General features: G+C 49.0%; 1 protein-coding gene across 12 annotated transcripts in view; it reads left to right on the top strand.

Moving 5' to 3' along the window:
• The window catches only part of TP63 (tumor protein p63), a 205,385-nt gene extending 186,518 nt beyond the window's left edge, over positions 1-18,867 (top strand). For 9 of the 12 annotated variants that reach the window (XM_039488799.1, XM_039488797.1, XM_039488798.1 and 6 more), the window contains 5 exons: positions 415-551; positions 10,847-11,004; positions 12,451-12,595; positions 14,282-14,375; positions 16,102-16,398. In XM_039488799.1, coding sequence (XP_039344733.1) covers positions 415-551; positions 10,847-11,004; positions 12,451-12,595; positions 14,282-14,375; positions 16,102-16,398 — 831 coding nt within the window. Of the gene's footprint in view, positions 1-414; positions 552-10,846; positions 11,005-12,450; positions 12,596-14,281; positions 14,376-16,101 lie in introns of all 12 variants that reach the window. The other 3 variants (XM_039488796.1, XM_039488795.1, XM_039488807.1) reach the window with 1 other exon arrangement.
• The last annotated feature ends 3,163 nt before the right edge of the window (positions 18,868-22,030 follow it).

Genomic DNA, 22,030 nt, shown 5'->3' with positions numbered 1-22,030 from the left:
CTTATCTCAAGAGAATGTAACGTAGGATTTTCTCTAGCATCTACCGCTGCGTTATTGCAGAGTGCTAAACAGCTGGGTCTGAATTTTCCCAGTATATTCATATGGAGCCAAATGAAAGGCTTCAATCTAAACAGCCCCCAGATGTCGAGTGTTCGTAATCCAGATCTGGATTGTGAAGCTTCAGTCTATCTCCTCTGAAAGGCTGGCACGGCAGTTGTACCCACAGTATATAATATGGAACGGCAGGTTTATACCCAGCATCTACAGCACGTGTAGCCAGTGTATTTGCATCCTGCTCTGCTGTGGTTTGTTTGGTTTTAGCAGAAGCTCGTGGAGGTGGCTGGAAGTGCTACCCTGTGGCTTTGTAACTTTAGATCCAAGCCCTGTAAGTGATGCCTTATCCCCACTGTTCAGGTACGGGGACGGGAGACGTATGAAATGCTGCTAAAGATCAAAGAATCCTTGGAGCTCATGCAGTACCTCCCGCAGCACACGATTGAGACGTACAGACAGCAGCAGCAGCAGCAGCAGCAGCACCTGCTCCAGAAGCAGTGAGTATGCTAATCAACTGTTTGCTGGAGGGAGAGGAGGAGAGAGGGTTTCCCGGTTGTCCCCACACACTCAGCCATTGATGTGGTGGTTAAGAAATGCCCAAATATAATCCTGCCTGATAGTGAGGCCTAGAGCAGAGTGACTCGTTGGCCAGATGCAGCAGGAGTAATCAGTCATTGCTAGGGATGGACTCAAAACAAATCTCTGGGTCCAAAAGTTTAGAGGAGCTGAGAGCTAGATCCCAACTCCACAGCTTGCTCAAAGCTCAGTAATAGGGCAACCGAACCCACCCTCCCTCCCTCCCAGTCGGTCCAGTCCCTGGTTATCACGGACGGTTTGCCTTTGACCTTACAAGACGCATGGCAAAGAACGGAATGCTTGCTTCTTAACTGGAATGCCCAGGCTGTGGATCGAGAGTCTTGAAGTATTTTGTCCAGCCACTTGCATTAACCTGCCTGCAGACAGAAACGTACTGAGCACTGACGACTGAGCTAAGCGATACGGGGTGTGGGACATACTCTGTGGCGAAGTAAAATACTCCACAGCAGCAACTCACCCACCCTTGGAATCTGTCTATGAGCGCCCTTCCAAGAGCATAATGAGCCGGGATTGTAAAGAACATTTAGAGCGGGCAGTTGTGCCTTCAATAAATTACTTTGATATCCCTGACGGACAGAAGCTATTCCTTAGTGGGAAATTAAAAGGGTAGGTTAAAAATTGCAGAAGTAAAAAAGGGAGGGGCAGAAGCACTGTGTCTGTGGGGTGTTTAAGGCTATATTTAGCACACGCATCAGGCCCCTCGTTTAAGGATATCAACACATTCACGAGCATTAATTTTGCCACTACTTCTCTAACTTCAGAGAGAGAAGCTGTCATGCTCCCCAGTTTGCAGCTGGGGAAAACTGAGCCATCGCGAAGACTCTGGCTTGCCCACAGTCGTACTGAGTCTGTGACACAGCTGAGGATAGAGCCCGGGTCTTGGGATTTGCACTGCTTGCTTGAGAACAGTCAGCAGAAAGCAGCAGTGTGTATTGTACGCACCCACCCATGCAGTAGCTTTCGTTCCTGCTGGTGTACGTTCACCCGGAGGCTGTGGGTGTCACGTAACACTGTGACTAGGGGCGCATGAGACCGACGTACCTCGTAAGTCCCACTTGAGCCCATAGGTACCTCGGCCTTGTGCGCGCTCTCTGCACAGTGGCACATTTCACCCCGTGTGTAGATGCACTCTGAGTACCAGCCATAGTGTTAGAGGGACGTTAGCCAGGGCTTGGGCTGAAATGGATGGAGCACATTGGTCACTTGTGGGGCTTTCCTATCGACTTGGTGAGATTCCCATTAGGTTTCAGGAGTCTGCACTGCGAGTTTGTCTGCGTCATAAAGGCTAGCTATAGACACAGCCTGCCTGCACCCAGAGATACCTTTGGGGCTTTAAAGATACCCTGGATACAGCCATTTCTATATAAAAATGGTTTTGTAAGCAGAAGAGGATTGACGTAAATGACACCCTTCCTCTCAATGCCGACGGTGTTGCTTTGCCATAATTACTGTTTTTGCTCTTTCCGTATCAATGGGATGGGTTCCTGGCAGGCAAAGTTGGTATTTTTACCTTTAGAAACTGTCTCTGTGTGTGTGAGTCCATCCACTTAATTTAATGAAACTTCTTTCAGCATGTCTCCTAGCGCTGCTCCAGTCGTGTGTTCATTTCTCTGCTGCCAAGTGTGCCCAGATACTGTGGAGAAAGATTAAGAGCTTTTAAGAATGGAGTCGGAAAGTTACCCTTGAGCGTTTGCACAATACTAACACAGTAATAGCTGAGCTCTCCTGCAAGGTGGCCTTAGTCCGTACTGAAAAGTGCATTAAAAATATCAACTTTTTAGGCTTGGTTGGCTTTCTGGCTGGAGTACTTCGGCAAACCAGCAGTACAGCGGGTCAGCTGGATTCATTCCAGCACAAACAAGCAAGAATCAGAGACCTTTAGGGATAAAGAACCAACCTATGGGTTGGTGTCTGCTACCACCCGCCTACGGCTTGTGGGTAAAGGAGTTTCCAAGGTCTCAGCAAAGGGGTAACGAAGAGAGGAAATTCCGGAGACGCTGACTCAATGACATGGTCTCTTCTATGAAGTAAGGTCAAAATGAGTGAATGCTGCTAATCTGGTAGGAGAGGTTTAGTCACTGCTTGTTTATCGGGACAAGATAAATGGTGACTCATTTGTAAGGCTGTTTTTAAAGAAAAGGAAAATACTTCTGAGTATAGGGCTACACGTTCAAAAATGTGTGCTGGAGTTGCATGCACAGTTAGGAGATTCGAAGCTACAAATTACACCTGCAGTCACCCATGTGGATTGTGTGTCTGACTGGTCCCACTGGGGCTTTGTGCAGCCACTGGGGCTTGCCTGCATCTCATTGCCTTGGTGTGCTGCCTGTAGCTGTGTATTCCCCAGATGTAGCTGTGTGCACGTGGCTGTGCTCTGTAATCGAGTTCTAAGCAAAGAGAAACTGATTTCTTTCAAATGATCTTTTAGAACCATAGTTAAGAGCTGAACCTCTCCCCTCCCCCCCTTCACATTAAAAGTTTCATCTTAATCTTTAAAGGGGTGTGGTTGAGGATTGGAAAAAGCAAAAGGGAAAACTACAACAGCAATATAGTAATTGTTTAAAAATCAATAAAATGGATCTGCTTGGAAAAATACTGTAAGAGCCTGCAGTTTTCTTGCAAAAATATCGGACTGCATTTGGCAGGTAGGAAATATAATTGTCTTAATACTTTGGGAGAGAGAGAAGACCAGCCTAATGGTGGTCAAAACGTGTTGCATTTGACAAGGTAATCAGAAAATATTTCACTATAATTACATTCTGACAGATACCCTTCTCTCCCTCTCTCCCCCCCCCCCCCCCCGTCTTGTATTGCATTCTGTCTACTCGTTCTTTGGTGCATGGTTTTCCCTAGTTTACTGGCATGCCAGATACCTTCATGATCATAGGTGGGGGTTTAGCAACAGTTTTCATCCTGCATATGCCACAGACAAAGCCTTGAGTGCATTTTTATAAGACCAATACATACTTGAATTTGGAAGACACTTTGCATTCAGTCTACCAGCCACACCAGTTTAAAACACAGACTTGCTGCATTACCAGGGAATCCTAGAACTTAGAGAAGGGAAAGACCCTTCCACCAGTTGCCGTATAGAACCTTCCAATATTCTAGCTGTAAATGCAATGAGATTTCCTGTTTCCCTCATGAGATTATTCCTCAGTCTGTAATGGACGTGACCGGAACACTTTCTCCAATTCAGCCAACATTTTTTGGAGTTCAGTTTCGCTCCGGTACTCAGTGTTCAGGTAGTGCAAACTGCCCTTAATTTGGATTGGCCATAAATTGGTTAAAGCAATTTTACAAAGTGTTCCTGTAATTAGGAGCCATCTTATCACTGTTTCCCAGCAAAGTACCTCTGTAGTATCAACATGGCCGTAGCTTGCAGACTGTTGACTGGCTTTGAGTCTACGTGAGCGAGCTCCTCGTTACCCGTGCTCCAGGGAGTTCATTTTTCAAGTCAGCGTTAGTGAGGCAGGACAATCCAAATGCTTGTGGTGATCAAACTGAGGCATGAATTTGCGAAATTGCGCTGCAGTCAGTAGAAAAAGAACAATGTTATCAGTGAAGTTTCCGTTCACACCTTGGTCTAGTTGCTCACCGTTAACAGTCTGAATGCTAATGGTCTGCCTTGCATGCTTTGTATTGCTTGCGTGCATTGTAAGCTCCAGGCATTTGGATGGTGTTCTGACTGGAGGAATATCACAGGGAAAGGGAGCAAAAAGGTAGGGCTGAGTGGGAGGAAGTAGTATTATATTTTATTGTGCAGATGATGTAGAACCCTCCCCCCCCCACACGTACACCACATTTAAATAGTGTGGATCTCAGTGCTACCCTATGCATTATGGTCCACTCCTCTGGCATGGAATAACCAGCCTTGGAAGGGTGGCATTGGTGTGGTTGGTAGATTAAGCCAATGAAACCTTCTTGCAATAAATTGGATTATTCTCCTGTCTGGTACCAGCCACTGTTTTAAAGTAAACAAAGTGGGGGGTGGTCTACAGTTAGACCTGGGTCCCCCCCCCAGTTATGAGAGCTTTTTCCCACTCATGGCTCATGCTTGTGCAGTGTGTTGCTGATCGGTCGCCGGAATCAACACCAAAGACGTATTTGTGTCCCGTGATTTGGAAATTGAATTTCTGCGTCCATTAGTCGTGGTGCTCTTTTTCTGTTACTTTCCTTCGTTCTTGGGTACTCCTACGAGGGCTGTCTGGCATGCTGAACCTTCCTGTCCAAGACCCTTGCATGCAGGCCCCGAACCACGTGGGGTTTCTCTTCCTTCTAGTCCGTACTGTGATCATGAAGGTAGAAAGGAGGTGTTTCTCTTCTGGGTTGTTTATAAAGGTCCTAAGCCTTCATCTTCTCTTTTCTCTGGTTCGTCCTCTACAGTCTCCTTTCGGCCTGCTTCAGGAGTGAACTCTCGGACTCCAGGAGAGAGCTTCCCAAACAGAGCGATGCCATCTTAAAACATTCCATCCCCCCAAACCCATCAGTCTATCCATGAGCCAAGCTGGGGGTTTTTTGGGACTAGGAACTCTGTGGCAAATAAAAACAAAAAAACCAGCTTGTTAGAAACAGAGAAAATAGTGAAAACAATCTCTTGAAGGGACTCAAACTTTGCAAGAATAAACAGCTCTGCAGATCTCTTAGCTATAGCGTTAGCATTGGGAGGTCTGAAACCGCAATGGCGCCTTCCTCAATGTATTTTTTTTTGTAATATGTTTGTTAAAACTCTCTACTGTTACTATTGCTGTATTTGTGAAACTTGTGAGAGTTTCTCTGAGCAGGTCTCAATCGTAAAATGCCTCTTGTCTTGTTAAATTAAAGATGTTTTCACTCGGGGTGGTGGGACGGGGGTATGTTTAAGAATAAACAGCTGGGGATTGTGACCGTTGGTCAGGTAGTCCTTGTTTTAATGCTGGTCATGCAGTAGTAATGCAAGTAGTTAAAATATTTTGTACTGCTGGACAGAGGGAGGTGATAAGCACATTAATTAGCATAGGCAAGATTTTTTTTTCTTAGAAATATGACCTCCAACCTGGATCATTAATTGTCTCTCCGTGATCATAAAGGGTCTGTTCCACAGCCCGCTGAAGTCATTTGAAAGACTCATTGATTTTGTATCAACCGTACTGGGACCACTCCAACTCCCACTGAACTCAAAAGGGTTTCTGAAGTTAACAGACTTCACTGGGGGTTGGACTGAGCCTGCGGTGGCTTGTGAAGCCCTGATTCTTCTTTGAGGTGCTCACATCAGTGTGGATCCCACTCTAGGTACGCAAGGGCCTCACATGATCAAGATAGGAATCTTCTGAGCAGCAGTATCCACTGGGCTGCGTCTGCACAGTGAGCTCCTCCTGTTCCCGCCAGCCAGGAGCATAAAGTGTGTCCACAACCTCCACCCCCGCACTGCCATGGTGGTGAGACAGAGCTAATGCTCTTTGCTTGCTGCCCCCCGATGTTTCTTAGATTTCACTTGTTCGATAGATTTCAGTCCTAATTATTCTTCTGCACTTGGTTTTCCAGTCTGGTTATTTAACAAAAACAAAAGCAAAAAGCCGACCCGTTTTGGTACTTAGCACCTTTCTCCGCTAATGGCTGACTCAAAGCCTTCAGGCTTTAAGCCAGGTCCATCTTGTGATGGCTTAATTCTTCTTGCCACTGACCACTGCTGTTCCTTATTCTGTCTTGGCAAGAGCCATGTGCAACTCCTTCTCGGCGAGGACTCTGAAATCCAGGGGTGTCCATCTCAAACTCTGCTTCTCACAGCAATCTGTGAGGGTAACTTCTGGCCCACAGGAGAGAAGTGCCACCTCAGAGACGGATCTGACCCCTGTTAAATCCTCCTGCCCCCACCAGCCAGAGTGTGACAAGAACAAGAAATCATCAGTGCACTTGGCAAGCACTTGGCACCGAGGTCTGCTCTGGCACTGGAAGATGGTACAAGACAAGGCAGGACAGACCTGGCTCCTGGCACTGGTCTTCCATGGGGAGTTGCAGAAACATCAGCCCTCCTGGGAATGACCCACTAAACCTGCTTCCCAGGCAGAGGCTAGTGATGCTGGCTTGGCCGCCAGCCCAGCACTGAACAAACGCTGCCTGGCATCGACACCAGTGGCATCAGCACCATTCTCAAAATGAACTCTTTAGTTGCCATCACATAGGACAGGAGGGTCAGCGATCTCCAAGCTCTTGTGGTTGAACCTCCTTACCCAGCATTCATCCGAGACACAGCAGTGCTGAGACCTCCTCCTAAATTTATTTCAAAGGTTGTCTCAGGCTTTCATTTTAAACCAATCCATCCACGCGCCGGTTTTCTTTCTGAGAGCACCTTTGGATGTTTCCAGAGCTTTATTCTATTACCTTGACAGAGTGAAACCCTTCTGGCTATTGTCTTATCTCTTCATTGCCATCTCTGGTGAACTCAAAGGTCAAGCAGTCTCCTCCCAGAGACCATCCAAGTGGATCATGCTGTGCCTATCAATCTGCTACCAAATGGCTGATGTACCTCTCCCTCCCAATATTACGGTTCATTCCACTAGAGCTTAAGCTGCATCCTCTGCCTGCTTCGGGTATGTCCCCATATCAGAAATCGGTGAGGTTCCCAGATCCCACCACTTGGCGTCCTACCTATTCAGGATTCCGAATTAGTGAGGAAAGGGAGGGTTGCGGCCTCTCTGCTCCTTAGACCTCTAGCCTGGTGGGTGGGCCTCATGAGGATGCCATGGTGCAGGCATGTCTCAGCTATTCAAAAAAATTCCTATCTTGCACACTTGCCTCGAGTGGGATCCGCACTGATAAGTACATGTCCAAGAACCAGAGTTACTATCAGGTAAGTAGCTATTCTTTCATGCTGGTGAATGCTCGTATTGACTTCAGTTGGACTATGCATGTGAGTAAATGTTCACCAGTGTGAAGAAGGGTCTTGTGATCTAGGCCCTAGAACTTGTAGGATTTGCCCAGTGATCCATCAAGTCCAGCATCCTGCCTTTGATAGGGGCTGCCTGAAAGTAGCCCTGCCAGCCATGCCGTGCTGTGCAAGCGGAAACATTTCTTCCCTGGCCCTTCCAGATGATCAGTTAATGCCCTGAAATATGAGAGTCGATTACCCTTACAGTAGTTTGCATAACTACAAATGTTGTTGGCCAGATGCTTAGCTAGTCTCTTTTCAAAAAAAGAAAAATCAGTTGCAATATTTGACTTTGTGCCTTTTGCATCAGACTGTTCCAAGAAGTGTAATAGTCTGATGACTGAAGTCCTTATGCCTTGATATTAAAATGCATTTCATCGGTATTGGTATCAAATGGATTTTAATGCTCCTACTTATAATCTTCCTTGGACTCATTAAACATCATTTTAAAATAAGAGCTTCATCCACAAGGATTTTTAATACGTGTAAAGAAAAAAAAGGAATTTGAGGAAACAAAGCAATTGGTTATAAACAAATCGCCAAACGCCAGGTAGTCTACTGTGTGTTTCATACCAAGAGCTACTTTCTTGTGTTACCGAGGCTGTTGCTACATGGATGTGTGATGTTAATTTTCAATAAACTTTTGCATCTTGGTTTATCTTGGGATCTTTCTTTTTCTGTCTGCCTCTTAATTTTCTGGGTATCTTCTTACATGATAAAATAGTTGAGCTGAAGTGCTTATGGGCATTAACATATGGAGCCTGATTGTCGTCTCACACCTGGTTTGTACCTGCGACTCCACTGGCTTCAGGGAGTCAGACCAGGGTAAATCAGGAGGAAGCGAGAGGAAGATCAGCTCTGGGTGAGATGCTTCTGGGCGGTATTTTCAAAAGCATTCAGCTCTCTCTGAAATGTGAGCAGGAGAAGCCTTAGATCCAGTGCTGAGCGCTTTTGAGACACCTGCCCAGTAGATGCAGGCACCCCCCAAACTCATCTTACAAGCACTGGATTTTTTAAAAGTAAAACCACTCTCAAGCTTTACCAAATTCTCTTCTCATGACACTCCATTGACCTGACAAGAGTTAGGCTGGTGAGAGCTTGTCACGTGGTGATTTGCCTGCCTCTGGCTGCATACGCATTGCAAGCAAGGGAACTGCTGCACCAGGCATCTGCTCAGCCCTGTGTTGCTCATGTTATCCCGAGTCTGGCTAGCGTAAGCACCCAAACGTGTCCCTTCACTAAACCCCCAAATCCAAACCCCTTCTGAACCTTAACAAGGCATCAAGCCGGACCTGAAGTTGGTGGCTGGCCTGGACTTTTATAATGGTTGAACTGAAACAAATCGCCACCCCTGCCCTGAAAAGTTGGCTCTGAATTTCAAGACTTGGAATCATTTCCCCTTGGGAGCTGAATCCATCACTAATGTTAATTGTGCGCATCTTGTGCTGTCTCTTTTCCTTGGGTCTGTAAAGTTTATTTTGGATCTTGTCCTTCGTTTGTGCCTCCAAAATATAAGGAGGTCCCTTCACGCCCTTCTGTAATTCCTATAACTGTGTAATTAGTCTGCACTTCCTCAGGCTCCAGATACTGCAGCCTATTAACAGATGTCTTCTCCACCCAATGTAGTAAGCCTAAAAAGTGTAGGGCAGGTGGAGACTGCCTGTCTGTATGGAGGTAGGGCTTGGACGCTAAAGGTTTCAGTAGGTCATCCAGAAATCAGGGTCTTTTAGTTTAAAAGAAAAAAAATTCTTTATAGGCAGGAAATTTATGGTGAAGTCTGCAATTCCAGGTGGTCCATGAGATCTCACATGCATTCACGACATCATTCACATAGAAGAAATGTCCGTTCCCCAGAATCCAGTGTAATCAGGTAGAGAACAGATGAGTGGGTTTCCTGATGGGAAATAACAGGGAGAAAGTTCCCCCTCCCCACAGGTACTTCCTGATTGGAATGCAGCAAAGCAATCACTCCAGCCCTGTAGCTCCGCCAGGCAAGAAGCTGTGTTAGAAATCATCTTGTTTGGGAAGCTTGCCCGGTTCCCAAGCACCTTTGCCCCCAGCATGGTAGATCTCTGCCCAGCATACAGGGGGGAGAGGCTGGTCTCCTATGACAGCGTGACGTGCTGCCACTGCCAGTTGCACTCTTAGACTGGCCTTAATGATCATTTTCTGCATATTCCAAATAATACCCAACTCCTGATGGAATGCCATGGCTGTAACTCAAGCTGGCGACTGGGCTGCCATTCATGAGCACTCTGCTCTGGCACTCTCTGAACCTTCCCCGATGAAATCCTGCCCTGCAAGCAGTCCAGGGCGGGGAGGGGAGAGATCGCACAGCAGCTCCCCCTGGGCAGGCCTAGTACAGAAGCATCTGTTAACACTGGCTGGAGTGAGGCTGTTTGCGTGGGAGGATTTGGAGAGGGTTTGGCTGGTTACCTTCTAGTTTTGGTGCACGAGGAGGCTGCTGATTTTAGTCTGGTTTGGAGATTTGTAATTGGAGGCTGATATTTTTTCAGAACAGCCTAAGGGATTTGCACATCCGATTCCCATTAAAAGTAACAGAAGCTGCCTATCCAGATCCCCTAAACTGCTTTTAAAATCTCAGCTTCCATAATGATCAGAAGCACCTGCTGTCTCAGCAGGGAACTTCTGGTTGTGATTCACACCTGGAACTAGAGGGTTGGCCTGATTGTGTGAATCCTCAGCAAAGAGTTTTTAAAAAGGCCAATGTAATAATTGTTCCCTAACTTGAAAACGATCCCGATGTCTGCAGCCAGCTGTCAATATTGACTAGTGCTGCTCGAAATCGCTTCATCACTTTTTTTTTTAAATGAAAATGGGGAGTTTTGAAAAAATGTTGGCTCAGTAGAATATTTTTATATAAAATAAATAAAACACAAATAAACAAAACAAAAAAACTCTGAACATTTTTGGTAGAAATTTTCTGGGTTTATTTAAAACCAAAAACTGAATTTGTACCAAAACAAAACAAACTCCCCCTCAAAACATTTCAGTTTGTTCTTCCAACACCCCCTTCCCTCCCCCCTCCAAAAAAAAAAAAAACCACCTTTTTTTTCTTGGGAAACTTGTTTTTTAATTATTTTTCAATATTTCCTACTGAAAAATAGGTATTTTTCAACAAGCTGCCCTGGCGACACCCCTGTGATACCTGTAATTTATATAAAAATAGAGCAGATAACCCTCCTCCCACGATACACACAAGACTGGGCTCAAGCTCCTATCTGCTCCTTAAGCTTCAACACCCTTAACCTCTCCATTACTTTGCAGGACTTCCATGCAGTCTCAGTCGTCTTATGGCTCCAACTCCCCACCACTCAGCAAGATGAACAGCATGAACAAGCTGCCTTCCGTCAGCCAGCTGATCAACCCCCAGCAGCGCAACGCTCTGACCCCTACCGCCATCCCCGACGGCATGGGAGCCAACAGTAAGGGGCTGGCTCTTTCTCTGGCTCCCCATCAACCTCCTGGTGTATTTGACGAGGGGGTTAGGAGTGGGATGAATTGGCCAGGTGATCTCTCTCCGTGTCCCAGCACCCATCTCCATTAGCCCCTGTCTGGCAGTCACAGCAGAGTGGCCCAGGATTTCAGGCCTAGCTGGAACCACCTTCCCGCTCAGAAGGGCAGTCTGTCCTCCCTCCAGTCGGGGGGTACATCTATACTGTCGTTGGGAGGCGTGATTCCCAGCTCGGTCAGACAGACGTGTTAGCTCTGCACGTCGTAGCATGGTGAAAATAACAGCACAGTCCTGGCAGCATGGGCAACGGCTTGGGCTTGTCGACAGACTCCAATCCTGACCCACTGCCTGGCTTGCTGCGACCACGCTATTTTTGTCACGCTAGCTGGAGCATCGCTAATGCATGTCTGTCTACGCGAGCCGGGAATCGCACCTCCGAGCTGCTGTGTGCCGTGGCCGTACCCTCTGGCATGTTTGGGGGGTGAGGCGGAGGAAGCATGGACGGCTGCTTGCCCGTACTGTCCCTGCTCTGCAGAGAGCAAGTTTCAGGCTCCAGGGCTGTTGATCCAGCTATGTAGACCCAACACAAGCTGTGGAGCCAATCCTGCTGCCCTCGAGGCAGTACTGGTGCACAGGGCTTCCGGAAATCTGGGTTCCTCTCTCTGCTTGGTCGCTGACTGGCTGTCTCTCACTGACGTCTCCTTGTCTCCGTTTCCCCATCTGTGACATACGTGTCCCGCTTCTGAAATCACAGGGTAAAAGTGCGAGGTGTCGCAGGCCTGACTTACTGCTGCAATAACCTCTTCTGCAGTTGCCTCCCCGTTCCCTTTTTAAGGAGAAGGTGCAAACTTGTCTCCTTGGCATGGCTTTCCCTGGGTCCGTAAAAACGCTTCCTAAGTTCAAAGAAGATCTGTGCAGCGTGCACCTCCGATTGCAGCCTATGGGACAAAATCCCAACCACGGAGTGGTGCTCGGCAGCTCTGCCAATCCAGATGCAATTTAGGGCTGGGGTTTCAGAAACGCAAGGCACCCTGTGACTTTGTGTCTCTGAAAACCAAGGGGTTCGGTGTTTGTATTGGGTTGCCCTGCTGGCTTTGTCCTGTCCGCTGTTCTGCTGCAAAGAAAACTGAGAAGCCTGCGGTTTGCTTAGGTTTCCATCCAGCATATTTGTGACTGGAGTTGTTCCCTCTGCTCCCTTGCCTGGATTATCATCTACAGTTACACCAGTTAGGAGAGCAGACTTGAGAGCTCACCTGACCCAAGATAACCCCCATGATACAGCACACTGGGGTGCTTTATGGTGGCTTAAGACTCTCTCTGAAATACGTGGCATTTCCGAGTCGGGGAGCTGCCCGGGAAGGCCCATTGGGCTGGAATTCCTATGTAACAATTCTCTCCCTTTGCTTGTTTCATCTAGTTCCCATGATGGGCGCCCACATGGCAATGACTGGAGACATGAACGGTCTCAGCCCTACGCAGGCGCTGCCTCCTTCCCTCTCGATGCCGTCGACGTCTCACTGCACCCCGCCACCTCCGTACCCCACAGACTGCAGCATCGTCAGGTGAGCGGGAGCAGGCTGGCGAGACCCAAGCCCATGGGGCTAGGAGGACTTGAGAAAACAAGGCCTCGCGGGCGAAGTGTATGGGCCACACGGTCACCTGGGCTCGCTCTCTCCTCCCCGTCTTTGGGGCTATCGGATTGATCCTCCCTGGGGAGGATGAGAGAGGAGCAATTTCAATAGAACACATCAAGGGGTAGGTGGTCCTTGGCACACTGACCAGTAGCACCGTCCACGCCAGTGTTTCTGTGCTTCTCAAACAGTAGTCGAATAACACTGACACCCCTCCCACTCGGAGGTAGGCTCAGCAAGTAGCATCATCCCCGTGACACGGGAAGGGAAACGGGATACAGGCTGGGGCCTACAAGGCTGATGAGAGGCCTCAACCCCCCTTGGAGTTGTCAGTAGTTGAGGTGCTTGGTGGGATCAATCAGACTGAGGGAATTTTTCTCATGGTCCCAAAATAAGTCGCAGTGAGGGTTGGGGATAGAACCCAGGGGCTTCTGACAGAGTCCTGCTTCCTCCTGGGAGCCCAAACACGTTGGCTAATGCTTCCTTTAGCCTAACGCTGACAGTTAGGCACTGATGTGTTGTTTAGAGGCGCAGCTGTGTTTGTGTAATGCATTTTAGCCTTTAAGCTTAGTACCAATGTGGACACAAGAACAAATGGATATAAATTGGACACTAGGAAGGTTAGACTTGAAATTAGACGAAGGTTTCTAACCATCAGAGGAGTGAAGTTCTGGAACAGCTTCCAAGGGGAGCAGTGGAGGCAAAAGATATATCTGGCTTCAAGACTAAGCTTGATAAGTTTATGGAGGGGATGGTATGATGGGATAGCCTAATTTTGGCAATTAATTGATCTTTGATTATTAGCAGGTAAATAATTCCAATGGCCTGTGATGGGATGTTAGATGGGGTGGGATCTGAGTTACTACAGAGAATTCTTTCCTGGGTGCTGGCTGGTGAGTCTTGTCCACATGCTCAGGGTTTAACTGATCGCCATATTTGGGGTCGGGAAGGAATTTTCCTCCAGAGCAGATTGGCAGAGGCCCTGGAGGTTTTTCGCCTTCCTCTGCAGCGTGGGGCACAGGTCACTTGCTGGAGGATTCTCTGCAGCTTGAGGTCTTTAAACCATGATTTGAGGACTTCAGTAGCTCAGACATAGGTTAGGGGTTTGTTACAGGAATGGGTGGGTGAGATTCTGTGGCCTGCGTTGTGCAGGAGGTCAGACTAGATGATCATAATGGTCCCTTCTGACCTTAAGTCTATGAGTCTATGAATCTACTGAGCGAAGCCCTCTGGCCACACACTGCGTGTCTGCAGGGCAAGCTCTCCCCTTAGTGACGTACCTCTGCTCGGACCCGGAAGGACTCCCCCTACGGAGGTTTGCTCTCCACTGCTTGTACTGCTCCCTTACCTCTCTGCTCCAGTCACCGCCTGCCACCGTGGCATTCTGGGAGGTGGACACCTGTCTGCTAGGCACTGGATTGAGAGCCATCCCATGGCAGCGATGTCTGGTGTCTACTGACCTCAGCCATGCTGGAGGAGGTGATGCCCCGGGGAACGGCTCAGCCTCCCAGTGTCTAGCTGCTGCAAGGCGGTCGAGTCTTTGGTTATGCTACGGTTGGGCTATTGCAGCCAGGGTGATCCTTTTTCTCTCTCCTTCCCTTCCCTCCTCCCCTGCAGCTTCTTAGCGAGGTTGGGCTGCTCATCCTGCGTGGATTATTTCACGACCCAGGGGCTGACCACCATCTATCAGATTGAGCATTACTCCATGGATGTAAGTAACAGTCACCCTTTTGTTTGTTCGCTCTCTCCACCCCATTGCTGGGGGCTGGGCGGGTCAGGAATCCGGACTCCATATTTATTAGCGAGAGAGAGAGAGAGTTTTAAGGGGAGCTAGTTTTAATCCAGTCTATTGTGAACCAGAGACGGCTTTTTAGGAGGCGGAGAGACCAAACCCATCCCCAGTGCAGTCAGGTATTCGCTTTGCCTAGTGCAGAGTATTTGACTCTATTTTGGCCGCATGGTTGGCTCCGAACCCCACACCCATTAATTCTCCAGGTCTTGGTTTCCGTTTATAAGGGCTGGAAATACCTTGACTTACCTGCAAACTGATGATCTCAAAAACAAAACAAAAAAATACGTGGCTGCCCATACGTCGTCTGCAGTTTTCCTCTCCCTGCCTCTGTTTCCCAGCCTGACTCTAATGATCTTGCCAGGTCGCTTACTGCTAAACTCTGCTCTGGTGCCACCTGATCTCTTTTTGCCCCTCCACTGTGGCTTCTTCTGCCAGGTTGCTTCCTCTTGTCCGATGCTGTTGCTCTCTGCTGGCAGGCTGCCCACCCCTCTGTCGCTCCCCGGGGCTCAGCCGGGCTGGGCTGCTGTTGCTTTTGTAGGCTGGGTTGCTCTTTCCTCTCCCCTGCTGCAGCTGGAAGAGCTGATCCCAACTCAACACTGTCTTACCAAAACAACGGTGACCTCACTGAGCAACTGGTGCCCAGCTTCCCAAAGGGAGGCCGAGTCCACCCCCGCTGTTGGCTAGCGAGAGAAGTGTCGGGATGGGGAGAGATGGCCGCAGACACCAGGCCCTCTCATTCACATGCCCATACCGAACTGTGTGGTGGGTGGGACCCAGCGCAAATTTAACAGCTGAATGGAACTGGTCTTAGCCCAGAGGCCAGGCGGAGCCAAACTGAACTCTTCATTGCCGCAGAGCTCACATCAGAGCATTCCCGGAGTTGGGTTTGGAGGATGGTGACGGGAGAAGTGGGGTCTGTCTGTTCCTGGGTGAGGATCAGTGTTTCCGTACAGCCCTGGAGCCTTAAAATCCCCCCGTTCTATTTAGGGCTGCGTATCCTGGTGATGGCCAGGACGCTGTCCTGCATGGTGACAGCCATTGAATAGCGCTTGGTTCCTGTTTGAAAACCAGTACAAAACCAGCTCCTTCTCTCTCGGGGGGTGGATTTCTCAGTCTCCAGGACGGTGTGACAAGCTGCTTTGATCTCCTTTAACAGAAGCAGTTTTCAAGGCCAAGAGTTTCAAATATTGGAACCCAAAGTGAAGGTCCTAAATCCATTCTTCGGCTTACAGAGAAATGGTTCGATTCTCAGACGTGCTGAGACCTCCCTGCCTCTCCCATGGCATGAGCAGCAGAGCTCCTGGAGGTTGTTCTGAGAGACCAGACTGAAGAGGGTTTAGCACCTTTATGCCTCGGTGGCTTGTGCCCAAGCAAGTGTTTCTGCTCAGCTGGTCTCGTCTCCTAGCGTTGTTTGTGTGGCCTCCACAAACGTCTGTTCAGAAGGAGAGACCCAGAGAACTGCCCGCTCTCTGTGTCTGATGGTATTCTAACCCCTTAGCACAGGGATTTCAGCAGGAGTGGTGGCTGGGCAGCCCAGAGGCCATTTCCCTGTGTGTCCTGGGGAAGCAGGGTCTGTGTGTTGCACCTCAGGGATGGCTGGGTCCAATGAGCCGTTGCTAAAGGAGATGACCTCTTTGCCTTCCAGGATTTGGTGAGCCTCAAGATCCCGGAGCAGTTCCGCCATGCCATCTGGAAAGGTATCCTGGACCACCGGCAGCTCCATGACTTCTCCTCCCCTCCTCACCTCCTGCGCACCCCCAGCGGCGCCTCCACCGTCAGCGTGGGCTCCAGTGAGACCCGGGGAGAGCGGGTCATCGACGCGGTCCGCTTCACGCTCCGCCAGACCATCTCCTTCCCGCCCCGCGACGAGTGGAACGATTTCAATTTTGACATGGACGCTCGGCGCAACAAGCAGCAGCGCATCAAGGAGGAAGGGGAGTGAAGCTGCCAGGGCTCTGCCCCCCACCCCACCCCACCCACGAACTACTCCACCCTTCCCGTGTCTTCCTCCACTCGGACTGTACGTGAGGAGAAGGGCAGAGGAACCTTACTCTAGCTAGCTTGCCCCTAGTCCTGTCTCAGCCGCGTTCCTGGGCTCGCAGCCTCCATCACGTAGCCAGGGAGAGAGAGGAGCGAGGCGGGAGGACGGGTGGGATGCGGATAGTGGTTTTCTCCATTGCTGTTGGCTTTCCTTTGGGGAGAGGGGAGCGGGGTTTGTCTTTTGGCTTTTGAAACCTACATGTGCGATCCTGACCCACACCTCGTATTTCTCATCCACTCATTCGAATTATTATTTTTGTAATGCAAGAAATGTGCATTGACACAACAGAAAAATCCAGGGGGAGTCCCAGAATGCTGCACTTAAACGGCACTTTTCTGTGGAGCTGAGCGCTTCCTCCGTCCTCCAGAGAGGCAGCATGTGCACCCTGCTGAGCAGGCTCAGTGCTTAGGTGAGCATCCCATCTGCCAGCTTCTTCCCCGTTCCTGTTGGGAGAAAACGCCTGTTACGTCTCTGCCTCCATTTCCCTGCCTTCGGAATGTATGTGAGCTCTGTGCTCCTTTCCCTCTCACAGACAGCCTGCCCTCCTGTTGGGGGCTTTCCTTTAGCCGTTTGCGTTTGATTGTTAAGAGGCTTACGAACAAGGTTTAGACACGTTTGTAGCTTGGCAGGCTGGTGTGAGGAGGACACAATGTTAAACTTCCAATTAAATTGCAAAGGAGTAAGTTAGAGGCTACAGGCCAAGCTACTGTAGGCCCAGGGAATGCCTCGTTAAAGTTTCGTTAGGGTAGAATGGTTTCCTTGCCGGGAAGCACAGCCATCCTAGGGACGCCCGGACTAGATTAAACTCGGCTACACTGCCAATAATTGCCTTGGAACAAGTATTTCCAAGGCTGTGTGTGATGCCATGAGTGTTACTGCTGCACAAAGTTGTGTTTACATTTACAGAGTTAAAACCCAGCTGTTGACCTGTTGGTCCAGCAGCGGTTGTGTTGTTTGAGGCGAGGATACTAATTACAAATAACAGAAGCTGAACCCAATGGCTGTTTTCACGTGCAGATTGGCCAGTTGAATAGAGTCCATTTCTAACTCAGAGGAACACGTTCGAAATGAGCAGCGCAGCTCCATTGAAGCAGGCCTCCATTTTGACAGGTCAGAATACCACAAAGGCAACTTCTGAATGAGTCGCTCGCTTTCCTGCCATACCACAACTCCAGGCAGTGCATTCAGTGCTGCAGTACTGCATGCTTCGGTTAAGCCAAGCTGAGCTCAGATCTTTTTAACTTGCATATCTGCTCGGGTCCAAGTTGCTTTCAGTGACTGCCCCTCAGTAACCCCCAAACACTGCCACGCTCTCCACGTGTATTCTGAATAGCTCTGAAACCATCAAGTGAGACGGTTACCCAGTAAGGTCTGTGTATAGATATTTTTTTTGTATGTGTAAATTTTGTTCCCTGATTTTTACTTCCTCTTGGGTTACCGGGTCTTCCAGAACCACAGTAAGGTGTGTGTTTGTTTTTGGTTTTTATATATTGTAAGCATTTCTCAGTAAAATAATAATGTACCTTGCTAACACGATGGCTGTGGGGCAGGGAGACTGTTTGTTTTTTCATACTGAGATTCCTGTTACCTTGATGCAGTTGAAAGATGGGGGAACCTCAAGCCTGTGATCATTTTATTTTGTAACACTTCAAAGAGGAGAGTCCTAGATTTCAAAATACTTGAAGCGCACAGCGTGCAAACTTCATGTGTGTAGCTTGCTACAAAAAGGGGGAACGATTCTGCTCCTCCTTCAATGCAAGAATCGATTTGGTGGTGCACGGTTAACGGGGGGAAAGCACTGGCACACAGTTTGCAAAGTCATGGGGGTGAAGTAGGTTTGTGTCTCTTCACCTCGGTGGTTTTGTGATTTCCATGGCAATATTCTTCTGAGCTGATTCAGGATATTACAATAAAAGCCACTGATTGTAAAGCTACTGACCGTAGAGTGAATGTAGTAGACACTGAATTAGATTTCTCAGCCTCTGTGCAAAGAGGGGCCTGCAGCTCTGGTCTTTCAATTCAGCAGTGAGACTGAGCTCTTCACCTGCGGCATCGTTAAAGATGTAAATATATGCTGTGAAAAAAAAAATCTTCTGTGCATCTCTCCTGTGTACCACTATGGAGCCCACTTCAGTATAATCCTGCATCTTCAAGAGAGTTTGAACTGCTGTCGCTTTTATCCTCCCCCGAATAGCTGTGATTTTTTTGTTTTGTTTGTTCTGCTAGATCAAGCCTATGGGTTAATTGAGCTGATGATCTGCCAGTGCTTGTAGCAATGCTGGTGTTGCCTACACCAAAGGCTTGTGTGTGTGTTGGAACACCCTGTTGAAGCCTACGGAAAATAAAAGCTGAATTGAAAATGAGACTGAATTTCCAGACCGTTTTCGTCTTTCCCTTGCGCCTTTCCAGAGATGCTGGGTGGCGATGCAGCCCCTTCCCCTGGCACACCAGGCGATCACCTCCTTGATTTTTAAACCACTGCTGCCCGGCCCAGTCCTGGGGACCCTTTCTATATTCCTAGAATCATAGAGTTTAACACCCAAAGGGGCCAACCTGTGTGTCACCTGACCTCCTGTGTGTCACAGCCCCTTAAAATTTCACCCAGTGACCCCTGTATTGGACCAAATAATTCATGTGACTAAATCATAACTTGCCAAGGCTGGATTTGAAAATATCCCGGGATGGAGACTCCCCCGCTCCCTTTGACGGTTTGTACTCTCGCCGGTAACTGTGGGGGGGCCTTATTTCCAGTCTGAATTTGTCTGGCTGCAGCTTCCAGCCAGTGGGTTTCTTGCAGAGCTGCACTGAAGAGCTCTCCGAGTCTCCCATTGTCGGGCATTTTCTGCGGCCCTTAGATAATTGTTGTGGCTCTTTGCTATGCCCTCTCCGATCTTTTAACGCCCTTTTTCAAGAGTGTGCACCAGGTCTATGCTGCACATCAAACTTCTCCGCACTGGCAAAACAAGCAGGAGCACGATTGACAGTCTATATCTTTACTAGGAGGATTACACAGTTGGCTGCTTCTGTCGGCCGAGTGCATTGCATACCTAGGAGCTCCATCCCACCCACCCCGAACTGCCTGTGTATCATCCCCCCATCTCCCTCTATTTCCAGGACACTCACCCCCCTCCCTCATGCCAGGGGCCCTGTGTCCGCCATTCCCACCTTCTCTCCCATGCCAGGGTCCCCCTCCTCCCATCCAGTGTAGTGGCAACGGGAGCTGAGTCACTGAACAATGACTGCCGATGGGCATGCAAGCAGATTGCTATGACCACTCTCCCAGCCTCCCACCTCACTCATCCGTTTGTCTCCCAGCAGGAAGCTTTGGTGTTTGCAATCCAGCCACAATATTGAACAGAAGATTGGTATGTTTTGGCCAAGAATTCACTGAATGACTTGGCAGACACAAAATCAGACTGTTTTGTGGGACAAATGAGGTCTTTCAATGCATGGTTCAAATTAGTCTTTTTTTTTCAATCTGCACTTAAAAAAAATATATGTAAGTCCAGCTCGTATCTGCTTGAAAGAAGTGACATGTCCCTGCACAGTCTGTGCTGTGATGTTAGAAAAGGTACTAACCCAGCAGGCTTTCTGTAATGATCACATCACTGTGCATACATTTCAAAGGAATGATAGCCGTGTTTTATGTGCCTTGTATATATTTTCTTTCTGCACACGAGACAAACTCTTGTCTGTTTTTTTGTGTGTGGGCGGTGGGTTTTTTTTAATTACACTATGAACACTGATCTCCTGGGATCATGTTATTGCTGCTGTTTGGAGTGAGGTGGTGCAAGTCTTTAAAAAACAAAACTTGCCACTCACCACCACATGCAATAAAATCTCCATGCACAGAGAAATGCCTTTGTCTTGCTCTTCCATAGCCCTACTGGGACTTGCCTGGAATGAATTCAGGGCAGGTTCAATATGCCACGGTGCAAGAAGTCCTGTTAATCACTAAACCAGCACAGCCACGATCAGCGGTGCTGGTTCTCTCATGCTACCATCCCAAGGGTTCATTGACCTGGGACAGGGGAATCTGATGATGGACTGAGGGTAGCGCAGCCTTGTCTAAAGTTTGCCGTTCTGCTGAGGCTGAGGCCCAAGGCGCTAGAGGAATCACTCCAGCAGCTCGTTCCAGAGGCCACTGAAGGGTTAGCTGTCTGGGGCGACTCTGCCGGACTTGGAGCAAGTGGCTGGTTTAGGACAGATGCAGGGCTTCATGCCCGGAGCCATCCAGTCCCCAGAACTCCCAGTGCAGCTGTGGTCTCCAGAAGTGGAAAGAGGCCAGCCGGACGTATCCTCTCCGGACGTAGGCTGAGTCTGTGCTGTCAGCCACTGGTGCAAGCCCCTAATGTGGACAGGGTCGACTGCTATTGGCTGCATTTTACAGGGGCGCAGCTTTACCCCTGTTTCAGTTGGGAATCCGCTTCGGCGCTGCAAATAGCGGCTCTGCTTGTCTGCCAGGCAGTGGGGTCTGCAGGGTTTTCCTGAGCACATCAGCATTCATTAGCGCTGGAGTGTTGGCAGAGCCTGGATTTTAAATGTCTGGGTGTGTCTGCCATGAAACATTGTCAGATTGGTAAGGAAGGAAACTAATCCTCAGTCTGTCCATGGGCCAGCACAGTGCAAGCACTGGCTCTGCAACTTTCCCCTGGGGTGCTTTGCCAGGGAGGGCAAGCCAAGATTCTCCTGTGAGTCTACAGGCCTTTTGCCTGGTGCTCAGGAAAACGCAGTCAGGCTTGAGCCATTCAGCCCTCCCTGCATCCAAACTGAACTTCAGCAGGCGAGAACACTACAGAGCAGGTTGCGTCTTCTCCACAGGCTAATTGTGCAGTATTATTTGTATTCTCACAGTGCGTAGGAGCCCCGGTCATGGAGCAGGGTCCCATTGTGCTAGGTGCTGTACAAACAGAGCAAAGAGACTGTCCTGCCCCAAGGATCTTACAATCCTAGTATCAGCCAAGAGACAGCAGGTGGCTATAGACAGATGCGGGGTGCAAGGAAAGAGATTGCCCTGTCCAGCTGGCATCTCCCTGGTGCACTGCCGCTTGTTCATCTGAATGCTCTGCCCGTCTTTGTCAGTACGGCGATGCCTTGCTTGCCTGGCCCATCCAGGTGAAGGTCCAGCACGCCCGTCTCCCACGAGCATTCCTGCCCTCGCTCCCCCAAGGGGAGAGCAGCTCGTTCTGTCCCTTGGCCAAACACCTTGATTTCCTTGTACATTCGGCTGTGGGATTATGTATGTTTAGTTCTTGAGAAATGTCAGTCTTCAGCTGTCGGGTTAGGCAGGACACCATGTTGCTTAGAATCATAGAATCTCAGGGTTGGAAGGGACCTCAGGAGGTCATCTAGTCCCACCCCCTGCTCAAAGCAGGACCAATCCCCAGCTTCATGAGTTCCTTTCCAAATCTAGCCCACAGGTCCCATGGCTCTCAAGGTTTCAGCCCCTGCACGCCCAACCCTGCGTTGTTCCACTTCTCCAGGTGAAATGAGGAACACTGGACACTGCTGGGATTTGAACCCACAGCTCTAG

The sequence above is a fragment of the Mauremys reevesii genome, linkage group 9, assembly GCF_016161935.1.
Source record: "Mauremys reevesii isolate NIE-2019 linkage group 9, ASM1616193v1, whole genome shotgun sequence".
Lineage (NCBI taxonomy): Eukaryota > Metazoa > Chordata > Testudines > Geoemydidae > Mauremys > Mauremys reevesii.
Note: the sequence above shows the minus strand (reverse complement) of the source record. Positions and strands in the feature narration are given on the sequence as shown.